This window comes from Drosophila albomicans, chromosome 2L (assembly GCF_009650485.2).
Source record: "Drosophila albomicans strain 15112-1751.03 chromosome 2L, ASM965048v2, whole genome shotgun sequence".
In the NCBI taxonomy this organism is placed as follows: Eukaryota; Metazoa; Arthropoda; class Insecta; order Diptera; family Drosophilidae; genus Drosophila; species Drosophila albomicans.
The window spans coordinates 28,367,617-28,380,775 of record NC_047628.2 but is presented as its reverse complement, the minus strand read 5'-3'; the positions used below and the strand labels follow the sequence as shown (position 1 = coordinate 28,380,775).

At 35.8% G+C, this 13,159-nt stretch overlaps 1 protein-coding gene across 1 annotated transcript; it reads right to left on the bottom strand.

Annotated features, from left to right (window-relative positions):
- Positions 1-1,699: 1,699 nt before the first annotated feature.
- Positions 1,700-2,506, bottom strand: LOC117563841 (rutC family protein UK114). Its single transcript, XM_034242370.2, has 3 exons — positions 2,347-2,506; positions 2,043-2,272; positions 1,700-1,877 (listed from the first exon to the last, which is right to left on the bottom strand). The coding sequence occupies exons 1-3, from the start codon at positions 2,409-2,411 to the stop codon at positions 1,756-1,758; spliced, it is 417 nt and encodes a 138-aa protein (XP_034098261.1). The 5' UTR covers positions 2,412-2,506; the 3' UTR covers positions 1,700-1,755.
- Between the last annotated feature and the right edge of the window lie 10,653 nt (positions 2,507-13,159).

The window sequence follows — 13,159 nt, the reverse complement described above, 5'->3', positions numbered from 1 at the left end:
AAATTAATAATTTTTAACCGTCGGTTCTTAACGCTTAGCGTTCCTAACTGTTTTTTTAAGCAAGCCAGCCACATTTTTTTCGTTGCTGATGCTTCATTTTTTCTGGCGCCTAAAAGTATGCACCATTTTAGTGAAGCACAGATAAAACGTTAGCGGTGTAATATATACTTTTTGGTATAAAAATACTAAACACTTTAGACAGTCAACCAATTATGTTTCAGAGCCATTCCGTTACTAGAGTCTTAAAGCATTTTTGAAAATATACTAATATACCAAACGAAGTGTAACGTATTTTTTGAATCTTTGTACCTTATATTATTAAATTATATGCATATTGAAAATAAGAAACAACGATATATCGCTTCAGTGACAGTTAAGTTACTCTCCACCTCCAGTGGCTACCGCATGTGGCTTGTTTAATTAGCGATTGCGCGATCTGAGCGCATTGGCTGATAAGCAAATTGCCAAAAATTTACAACAAACTTGCGAGTTTAATTTGTGTATTAAATTTTGCCGCAGACAAAGTCGCTGCCTTTTGCCTTCGTTTGGTGGTTGCCTTGGCTCGTGCGTGTAAATTATGCGCACTTTCACCGCGTTGGTGTTGCAGTCTCTTTGTGGCAAGCCTGTGTTGTCCCTTTTTGCTGTTGCCTGTGCGTCGATATTAATTAGCCGCACTTCATAGCCGAGGCAAGCCACAACAAAAAGAGTTGCGTAGGTGTTTAATGTCAAATGTCTGCTGCAAGAGGAGTCCTCTTCCTCTTCTCAGCGGGTCACCATTTGTTGCAGTTTGTTGTCATCAATTTATGCGTATTTATTACAATATTTATGCATGTAAATTTTTGTGATGCGCCTCGAATTAATTACACGCCACGCATATCAACATGAATGTTGCCAGCTCTGCGGGTGCTAAACATGTTGCCAGTTGTTTTGTTGTTGCCTAGCAACAACGTCAGCAACACAACATTAACAGCAAGAGCGAGAGCGAGAGCAACAACAATAATAATAAAATCGTGCTGCATTGGAGGAAAAGCATTCATATTCACACCAGTGCATGCAAAACAGTTTGGCAACAAGCTTCATAAATCATGCAACAGCCGCGCGTCGAGTGGCAGACAAATTCACTGAAATTTCAATGAACAAAATCCAAAAACAAAAAAGCGACCCCAAAAATGGTCTATAGCCTAAAAGGCAGCCGCATCAATGTGGAGCAACAACAACAACAAGTTGTCGGCATTATGAATAACTTTTAAATTTGAATGTGAAATAAACGCTTTGTCTAAGGCGCCTGACTAACCGGCTACCGTTAGCAACATTGCCAAAATACAGCAACAACAACTTGTGGCGAATGTTGCCAATGATTTATGCAGCAACATTTGATGAAATATAATACAAAAGCCGCACGACAACAACAACAACAAAAACAACAACAACTGCAACTGCAACAGCAGCTAAAACAAAGATAAATTGCCGCTGCAGCAAATTGTAAACTATATAAGGTTTAAATGCAAAGTTGTTTGCCGTGTCTCCCCCTTCATTTTGTTTTTTACATAAGACTTCACATTAGCGACGCCTGCGGTGAGACCAGAGTTGCAGTATATTAGAAAATATACCAATTACTAAGGACATCTCCTTTGAATGTTGATCAGGTGTGACCAAAGTTGGATTATGAAAATTATACCTTGATTAAACACATCAACTACAATTATTTACATTTATTTTTGCTCTCTTTGCTTACAGCTTGGAATGCTTTAATTGCTATTCGTTGGGCACCGTGTAAACAGTGCCAGTCAAAGCGATGCACTCAATTTCAACCAACGCGTCCATTGGAAGTTTCGCCACTTGGACACAACTGCGGGCTGGAAAGTCCTTGCTGAACACTGGAAAGAGCAGCAGCGATAAGCGATTAATGGTACAGAGAGCGCAATTAAATGTGTTTTCGATTGCTGGGGCGCGGCAAAAACATTTATTAGTCAAGCTGATAAGCTCAAATTGATGTAGATGCCTTATCGCCGACACACCAAAAAAAAAAAAAAAGGTCTTACCTCGCTTGTACACCTCGTTGACCGCAGCAAAATCGTTGAGATCTTTAACAAACACCGTGTTCTTCACCACCTTATCGATATCGGAATCGGCTGCCTTGAGCACAGCCTGAAGATTCTTAAGCGCCATCTCGGTTTGCTCAGTGGCGCCACCTGGCACCAATTGCATAGTTGCCTTGTCCAAGCCCAAGCAGCCAGAGACGTAAACAGTGCGATCGGCCACAACAGCTTGACTACAAAAACAAAACAAAAAGAGAATAAGCTCTCTCACTCTCGTACACACACAAACAAACGCAGTTGTATTTACTTGTATGGCGCTACCGGCTTTGCTGCATTTGCAGTGCTGATTAGTTTACGCACAATTGTCGACATGCTGATCAAAATATTAACACACAATTACTATTGCTTTGATTAATTAATGCTGTGCACCTGTTGCCACGGACGGTTTAATATAGAATGCGCGGCTGCTGGACGTCAACAGCTTATCAGCGCAAGAGCTTTCGGAAGTGCTCTCCCACTCTCGCACTCAACCGTTGCGCAACTGCTCTAGCGTGAGCTTTTTACTCAAAATGGTAAGCTTATCTAAGAACATGCACGCACTTTACAACACTGTCGTTATCTGTGGCCAATTGGGTCGCAGGGCGCACTTTCTCTAGCCAATATTTGATTTAATGCATGCCACGCCCCGTATCCTCTCTGGCTAATTATTTATTATATTTGGCAATTGCTGTCTGTCAGTCGCTGTCAGGAAAGCACCGTTGCCAGAATTTTTACGCATGCCAAAATATCAAGTCGACTCTGTAATTATTATGGGATCTCTTTCTTTATTTTTTTCTTTCTTTCGTTGGGGTCTTAATCTTCTTGACTTTTTCAAGTCAACAGCCAAAGGCAAGAGCGACAACGACAACGACAACAACGCAGACTGGGCGCAGTTGGCGTAGGTGCAACGCAGAGCACACAGAACACGCCCTAAAAACAACGCCTGCCTTAAAGATTGATTGCACTCGCTTTGTTGTTGTTCTCCCTGTTGTTGTTGTTGTTGTTGTGGGGCAACCCACGAAGATGCCTCAGTGTTGCATGAGGCTGAGGCTGAAGAAATTTTGTTGCCCTACAGCGTTTTAATGTCGCATTTTAGCGCATTAATTACTTTATGATCCACTTTATGCGCATCAAATATGCGAAACGCAATGAAAGCAAATCAAAAGGGCTTCAAACGAGATTGCACGAATTCGCAATACCCGGTAAGCTAAGCTGCCAAAAATCTTACTTTAATTATAATGGATAGATCAACAATAGTCATCTTAGCTTTATTTAGACATATATTTTAAAGAAGTGAAAAGATCTATTAATTTTCCTTTAATTAATAGACTTCAAAATAATTAATTAACATTTAAAATCCTGTTAAATTGACCTGTTTTAAATTGAAAAAACATATTTTTTAAGGAAAAATAAAATAGAAAATATATATTAATTTTCATTTAATTTCTTATTTTTCGATTTTGAATGAAAATTCTGTTCTAAGGAATTCTTTTGTTTTAAATTAAAAATACTATATATATTTTAAAGGAAAAAAATGTTTTAAAATCTATTCATTTTCATCAATTAAGATTGAAAATCATATTCTAAAGAAGTATTTTAAATTAAAAAATATATATTTTAAGGGAAAAAAAATTGAAAAAATCTATTAATTTTCATCAATTAGGATTGAAAATCCTATTCTAACGAAGTATTTCATTTTAAATTGAGGAATGTAAGATTCATAAATATAGAAATTTAATTAATTTCATAATGAAATTCTAAATATTATTTTTAATAATCTCTAAGAAAGTAGTGCAACAAATTTGACCTATATTATTATTCTAAATTCTAGTCTCTCTGACTCTGTTCTAAATTTCTCTGATTTAATACATTCCAAATTAATATCTTTTGTTTTTGTACAAAAATTCTTTTTAGCTTGCCACCAATTTATTATTTATTTATTTATTATTTTTCTTCCAGTTTTTGCTCGTCATCAAATTATAAAACCCTTGCAAAACTCTGGATACCTGGTATAAAAAGCAATTTCATCGTCGAACCTTTCTTCGGAGACTTCGGGACTTGCAACTTCGTGGGTGTTGACTTGAATCAACTTGGCAACTTGGTGGAAAATAAACATTCTACATTCCTCATTGATATTAATTAGTATGAAAGAGGATTTTTTTTTTGTGGTTGAGGTGGTTTTATTTCGGAATTGATTTATATGCATACATACATTTATAATATCGGTAAAGCGTCTCTGTCAAACTATAATGATAGCCTCTGGCATTTACAAACAATTTACATTAAATGCTTTAATAAATAAAGCTTTAAATAAGCCAGAGTCATGTTGCCATATAATTAACATTCGACCAGGCAAAAGCCAGGACCAGCAATAACAATAACAAATTGCCTCCGACTCGAAGGTGTGCATTAAGCAAAAGCACAGCAAACGAAAAAAAAGGGCCAAGAAGAGAACTGCAAACAGAACAAGTTGCAAACTTGGCTGCCAGCAGATTGGAGGCAACTCCAGAGCCCTGGAAGCAGGTCAATATTTATGGCACTTGTTGTGCTTGTGTTGCATTTGTGTTGTGTGGCAGCATCTTCTCGCAAAGACAAAGCGATTTTCCGCTGGCCAACAGCATCAACTTTCCCTTTTCATTTTCCATTTAAATACCCGGGAATCAAAAGGAGTTTGAGAGGATTTTAACATTAGATCTCCTTTAACCTCATAAGGTATATATAGTATTTATATTATACTAAAAATGTTAAGTATAATTTATACTAAAATTGATAAATGGTATATACTATTTATATTAAATGGTATATAGTATTTTTATAATAAATGTCAAGTACAATTTATACTAAAATCAATAAACTGTATATAGTATTTATTTTATACTAAGAATGATGAGCACACTTTAAACTAAAATCAATACACTGTATATAGTATTTATTTTATACTAAAAATGTTAAGTACCATTTATACTACAGTCAATAAACTGTATATAGTATTTATATTATACTAAAAATATTCAGTGTAGTTCCTACAAACATCAATAAACTGTATATAGTATTTATATTATACTAAAAATATTAAGTACCATTTATACTACTATATATAGTATTTATATTATACTAAGAATGTTGAGTACACTTTAAACTAAAATCATTTAACTGTATATAGTATTTATATTATACTAAAAATGTTGTCTTCAGTTTATACTAACATCAATAAACTAAATATAGTATTTATATTATACTAAAAATATTGTGTAAAATTTATACCACAATCAATAAACTGTATATAGTACTTTTTTATACTAAAAATGTTGACTTCAGCTTATACTAACATCAATAAACTATAAGCAGTATTTTAATTATACTAAAAATGTTAGGAACCATTTATACTACAGTCAATAAACTGTATATAGTATTTTATTATACTAAAAATGTTAAGTACAATTTATACTAAAATCAATAATAGTATTTATATTATACTAAAAATGTTGACTTCAGTTTATACTAACATCAATAAACTATAAGTAGTATTTTAATTATACTAAAAATGTTAGGTACCATTTATACTACAGTCAATAAACTCTATATAGTATTTATTTTATACTAAAAATGTTGAGTACAGTTTATATTAAAGTCAATAAACTTTTAAACCTTATATGTAATTCAAATCTTAATAAACTTGTGTGTTTTTCCTTCCATCCAACTTGAAACCAAATAATTTCCACATTCCCTAAAGCTACTGGGTATTACAAAGTCGAGCATACTCGACTGTAGCTTACTTGTCATTTTGCCCATTTGACATGCGTCGGATGCTCGCCTCATCATCTTGGGGGCTGCCATTTTTTATTGGCTCAAATAACTTCATTTGTTTAAGGCTTTATTGGGCGCTTTATTGAAGCGCCGCAAGCGGCGACACTGCAGTCGAGGTTGCAGCAACATCAGCAACAGCAACAGCAGCAGCAGTGGCAGCAGCAACAACGATGGTCTGCTGTGGCAAAGGCATCGCGTAAATTGCAACAATTTCTCAGGCGCAGTTTGCAGCCACTATAATTTGCATGTGATTTTTATGGCTTGGCGAATTTACTGTTTAAATTATTTGATTTTAATTTGCTGCGTAATTGCTGGGTTCACATTGCAGACCAGAAGAAAGAAGCCCAGAAGCCCGTCTATTATCACATAGATTTATGTTAATGGCGCAATTTTCGAAATCGATAGTTAAACACGCTGTGCACTTTCAAGGACGATCTATCGATTTGTTATCTTCATCACAACTACCAATCGTCTGTTCGATTTCCTCCCCACTCCGAGTATCGTTTATCGCTTATCGTGCAGTCTAACTTACCTATCGGTTTTCTCAAGTGCGCTTCGTGTCGTGGCTCCGCCGTTATTACTTGAAAATCGAAATTTAATTGGTCCAATTGGCCTAAAATATGTGCTAAACGGTTGTCGGTATTGCGGCGCGCAACGGGTGTATAAAATTTGTTAAAGTTATTGCAGTTTATTTGCTTAAAATCATTTTTTCATAATTTGCAGTGCGTTGTTGTTGCCTAGTGCCCGCTGGCAAAGTCGAGCTTTCGTTTTCTGGCGCCATTTAATCTATCGTTGTCCTTCTCGTACGCATTGATTGCCGGGTCTCCAATACTTTCGTTTCATTTTGTGCGCGCGCTTTTCGATCGTTGCTCCTCTTTCGATTTCGTTTCGTGTGTTTCTGTGCAAGTATTAGTGTAAATTTCGTTCTCTTGTTAGCTCGCGCTTAGAAAATGTAATTCGAATAAGTGTGTGTGCGTGTGCTAATAAGATGCAGCCGTGGCAAAAATGCAGAGGCTGATTGAGTGAAATAGCAAGCATCTGTCTATTATTTGTTTTTTTTTTTGTGCTAATAAAATGCAGAAGTGGTCATATTTTCTGACACCATTTAATCTATCGCTGTCTCCGGGTCTCAACTACTTTCGATTCCTTTCGTGCGCTCCTCTTTCGGTTTCGTTTCGTATACTTCTGTGCAAGTGTATTAGTGTAACCTTCGTTCTCTTGTTAGCTCGCGCTTAGAAAATGTAATTCGATAAATGTGTGTGCGTGTGCTAATAAGATGCAGCAGTGGCAAAAATGCAGAGGCTGATTGAGTGAAGTAGCAAGCAGCCTGAGTCAGTGTTTTATTTGTTTTTTTTTGTGTGTGCTAATAAGATAAGCAGTGGTAATCTTGCAAAAGCTAATTGAGCTGCCACTTTAAGTAAAATATTAAGCAGCCTTAGTCTGACTGTTGTGTTTTTGTGTGTGTTCTAATAAGCTTTTATTAAGCTTTCACCAATAAGATGCAGCTGCTCACTCTTTTTAAAGGAATATAACTTCAACCGAAATTTAAATACAAAAATAAGGTAAGTGTCATTTATTTATTTTACACCTGTTGCACAGAGCGCTCTGAAATTGTAGAACAATATTGTTGTCTGCTCTAATCTTATTGGGAGTGGTATATCGGATAGCTTTTGCGCTGTCTGTTGCATGTTGCTGTTGTTGCAATGGTTTCGGCCGGCGCCTCTGAGCAAACAACAATCAATAAGCCGGCCGCGCGCACTTTAGTTTGCGACACGCCTTCCTTTCGATATGAATGTGTGTCTGCCACAAATTTGCCCCTGCCAATAATTCAATTAACGTGGTTGCAAACGTAGCCGAGAGCCAAAGAAGAAACCTGCAACACCCGTGTGTCCAGAGGTTGCAGGCTACCAACAAACAGACCCTGGGCAAAAGAAACATCAACAACACATTTATTTCACAATTGGCGCACATTAATCAATGGCAAATTGGCCAACAACGGGAGGAGCCAATTGACTACAACAAGTACCCAAGTTGCAAAGTCGCAACAAGGAGTCGAGTTAGTTGTAGTTGCAATTAAAAGCAGATTAATAAGCCGCCCAGTGGCAACATTGGTCGGGCCCAGTTTCAGGTGCAGAGACAACGCCAAGTTGGCAAATCGAACGTTGAGCGTTGTCATCCTCTCTCGCCTAGCATTCGAGTTGGTCGCCGTTTGTTGCTTCTCGTATTACCAACAACTGCGTCGGCGATTGTGGCCCACTTTAATTGCACTTTTCATACTTGTTAATTTTTCAATTTTCCTTGGCCACCGACAGCGACAGCGACCAGTTGCCAAATGTCGAACGTGCAACGTTCCCTGGACCACACACAAACAAACAAACAGAGACAGAGACTTCAATACAGATACAGGTGGACATACGAGGGGTCCTATCTATCTGCTATATATAGAGAGTTCAGCTGTGACCCAAACAAACTCTCGATGCACAGCGGGCACAGCTGCCTGACTGTGGGGGCGCCTCATTCGCCTCACTCGCTGCCTGCATTTGGGCCAAATTAATTGCTAGCGATTAAATTTCAAATTTTCCATGCCAAGTCTCCAGTTTTTGGATTCGAGCGCATTCGCTTCCGTGCTGCGAGTTTTGCGTGCAACATTTGCAACATTTTCTCCTACACTCCCTGCCCTTTCCTCCACCCTCCCCTGCACCTCCCCCATAAAGTGAAAATCATTAGTTTTCATTTGTGGCGTTTAGTTTTTTTGTTTGTTTGTTTGTTAGGGCGTGTGCCGCTGCCCGCTTTTGGTCGGCAATTGTCGTGCAACTGTTTTGCAATGCAAAACAGTCAAATGCAACGTCCAAGTGCAATTTTCACTTGCGTCCACAACGTCAAGTTTCTAGCTGGCCCCATGTCGTTGCTGTGGCAGTTGCATGTCAGCCAAACTCATGTGAATGTTCTCCTGTGGCGAGCTAAGCGTTTGCCCAATAGAAATGCAACATTTCAAATGGGGTAATATGGACTAATAAATATCAGCGATTTTATTAAGTAATTCATTTTAATTTGTAACTTTAATTTTTATGATTCCTGAAAATATGGTATATATTGAATGTTGTACTATATCAACGTACAAAATGTAGCCTTTGGTATATTTTTCAGCATTTTTACAGTATATTAATTTGGTATATTTTAAAATTAATACTGTACTCGATAGTATATACATTTGGGAATATATCAAATATTGCATTTGGTATGATTTAATCAGTATTTTTGCGGTATAGTGATTTGGTATATTTTTAAATTAATACCGCACTCTGGTATATTTTTCAGCAGTACTCTTCAGTATATCAAATATTGCGTTAAAAATATATATTTTTTTAAAGTATTTTTGCGGTATATTAATTTGGTATATTTTAAAATTAATACTGTACTCGATAGTATATATTTGAATATATCAAATATTGCATTTGGTATGATTTAATCAGTATTTTTGCGGTATAGTGATTTGGTATATTTTAAAATTAATACCGCACTCCGGTATATTTTTCAGCAGTACTCTTCAGTATATCAAATATTGCGTTAAAAATATATATTTTTTTTTAGTATTTTTGCGGTATATTAATTCGGTATATTTTAAAATTAATACTGGACTCTATTGTATATTTCACTATATCAAATATTAAATATTAGTAATTTAATTTAATTAGTATTTTTGAGATATGTTGGTATATTTTTAAATTAATATTGCACTCTGTGGTGTATTTTTTATTAGTACTCTTCAGTATATCAAATATTTCGTGCGATATATTTTTAGTATTTTTGCGGTATATTAATTTGGTACATTTCACAATTAATACAGCACTGTTTGCTTTTATTCACAATCGATAGCGAGTATCTAAAATTCGACCGTAGCTTTCTTACTTGTTTATTCCTTGATTTAGCCAAACTTTTTATGCTGGGTATTTCCAAGTCGAGAAATTGACATTTATTATTTTTGAATTTTTGTGGCAATTAAACACATTCGCTATTGGCCTCTGTCAGTTGAAATGATTGTGCAAATAAAATCAAAATATATTCGAAAGTCATTCAAGTGGGCAGCAGATATTTTATGAGGAAATTCTCAATTGCCAATATACTTTAAATTAACAATAAATTATTAAATATCTAAGATATTAATGAATTGGTTTATTCGTCTTACCTTGTCTTATTATCTACTCTGATTAGATAAAAACTTTTGCAGAGTTAACACTAATCATAAGAACCATTTTAAACGAAGTATTAAGTAGTCAACCACCTGTCGCTGCCTATCTTAGGAGGCTTATCATAGTATGTCTCAATTTGTGTTCATGATAAGATAGAAAGTAGACAGCTAAGGGAACTCAGTGATAATAACACCTTGCCACGCTTCTCCATTAATCAATTGTATTTCAACAAACTATTAGAAAGATAACAATATAAATTGCTATGCAGATAACCATAAAAGACTTTTGCAAAGATTAAAAATTCGTTATCATCATTGTTTATTTCTTATATATTTGTATGACCAATTCTGAGATAACGATACTTTTATAATTTAAAAGGGGACTTTTTCAAAAATAAAATCACCGATCAGCTTTCATCGATTTGTGCTGGAGGTCTTGAGATATAGATAGCAGCGTCTGGTGACCAAGCCGTCATTGCGATAACATTCTGTGGTCCGCAGTCCGTGGTGTTAGTGATTGTGCTACTAGCGAAAGATATCAGAGTCCTGCTCGAATTTGTGTACGATACTGGATCATAGTTAAAAGTACTGATGTCACTCAAATTCTTGCATGAATCGCCATAAGAAAGTGCGCCCCAATAGCTGAGAGGACGCAAATCCTTTAATTCGTTTCTCCAATTCATTTCGCCAATCAATGAACGTTGCACCTTTGTGTCATCGATAGTTGTGCGATTCCTTTGGGGCTCTGAGATATATCCACGTAGAGTCCTGTTATTGATTTCCACATCGAGATAGTAAATCGCATTCGACGTCAAAGTGTAGTTGAAATTATAACACGATTGCTTTCCATTGATTAATGTAAAATTGTTTGAGCAAGTAAAGTTGGGTCCAGGACTTGAACTGTCAACTGAATCGAACGACAAATGGATTCCAGTTCGTGAATCGTTGCTATAAATACCAATGTGACCATTTAGAGTTTGCAATGTGACCGAATCATTGACTGTGAAATCCAGCGCATTGTGAATGCCTCCAATGCTTGAGATATTGCCGATTGTCCATTGGAAAACACTGCGAATTCCCGTAAAGTTTGATTCGGCTGACGACATATTAACTCGGTATTGCTCAGGGTATGTGGAGACGCTGAGAACTTGAGTTGATATGTAATTCACAGGATTTTGCTGATCCTTTGTCTGCACTACAACTTTGGATTCATCTTGGAGTTTGGTTTTGGCCGAGACGCCACTGCAGAGCAGATATAAACCAAACAGGCCAATGAACCACGTCTTTTGTGAGGAACTCATCGTTGTATACTGAATCAAAACCTCGTTGCCTGCCAGCTTTATAGCAACTTTATCAGTCATTTATGTTATTGATAAGATTCGGTTCTAGGAAGGGCAATCTAAAAGGTACATCAGTTATATAGTGCAGATCGGTTTAACAAACAAATATTTAGACAGATTCTGGGAACGATGACACATAATTGCATTGATGGCGAAAACAAAAGCAGATCAAAACTTATAATTTCACAAGAAAATTAATCACTTTTCTTATCAGTTTCCGATCTGCAAATGTTTATGTTATATAGGGTATTAGCAAGTTTATTGTCAACTATCAGCTTTTGTTTTTGACCATTTATTGACTGGCAATCGTGTTAATTGACTTCCAAGAACGAGATATGAATGATTTCATAAATTTAGTGTATTGTACAATTCATACAGCGAATCTTCTCAATTATATAAGCATTGTCTTTTTTATATTTATATCATTTTTATTTTAAATTGTTTACAATTATGATGTTATTTCACATAATTAAAGTAGAAATCGCAGGTCGTGTTCAATTGATTTGAGCTGTAGATCTGGATATGAAGGCGGTGGAACGAGCAACCCAATTTGTTGATAAAACAGTATATTCTGATTTGCACATCAAATAGTACGCACTACTACCTAAAGATCTAGTCAATCTTCCGGCTTTGTTGTATGACTGCGGCTGGAAGGTCAACATTGTAATATCACATGAATTTTGGCACCATGTTTCACTATGAATTCCAACCCAATATAGCTCAGGATTTATTCGATTCAGGTCATTGGTATGTTTGATTTCGGCAAGCAAAAAGCGTGGCAAGTAAGGATCATCAATATCGGTAAGATCGGTTTGAGGAATCGATATATATCCACGAATAGTCTTTTTACGGATTTCCACATCGAGAAAATAGATCGCATTCGAAATCATACTAAAATTGGAATTAAAACAACCATTATTCTTGGCAGAAAAATCAAATCCATTGAAGCAAGAGAATGAAAAGTCAGTTGAATTGCTTTCTAATTCATTCAAAGACAAATAGACACCAATTTCTGAGCCTTTGCTGTTGAATCCAATCTGTCCATTCAACTGAACCGTTTCATTAGTTGCATCCTCAATCGAGAATTTCATAGCGTTTAAAATGCCTTGACGATCGCTGACAGATTTTCCTATCCTCCATTGGAATGCACTGCGAAATCCCGTAAAGTTTCTTGCATTCTGTTTTTCAATAAACATTCGAAACTGTTGAATATAATCTGAAGGTCCTCTAGTCGAATCCACAGTCACATCCTTGGAAAAGTTGTTAATGCTGGGTGTTGCGAAGATGCCACTGCACAGCAGAGAAATACCAAAGAGGTAGAGAAAACACTTTGCTGCTGACGAATTCATTGTTTAAGAGTGACTAAACATCAAGTTGCTTGCCGTTGTTATATCAACTTGATCAACTTAGCGTTGTAGATAAGATTAGATTCTAGGAAGTGCAATCTAAAGAGTACATCGGTTATATATTACAGATCAGATATGGGAATCATCAAATATAGTTTTATTATTTGTTATTATACAAATTATTTACTTTCTATTTCATATTTCTGTACTCTATTTTGTGTAGTTATTTAATATAGTATATTTTATACAGGATGTTAGTGAGTTCATTGCTAAAAACCAGTTTTTATATCTGATCATTTATTAATTGACAATCATTTTTATTTACTTCCAAGAATGAGATATCAATGTTTTTATAAATGCAATAAATTGTGCAGGAATAATATACCGAACCTTGACAAT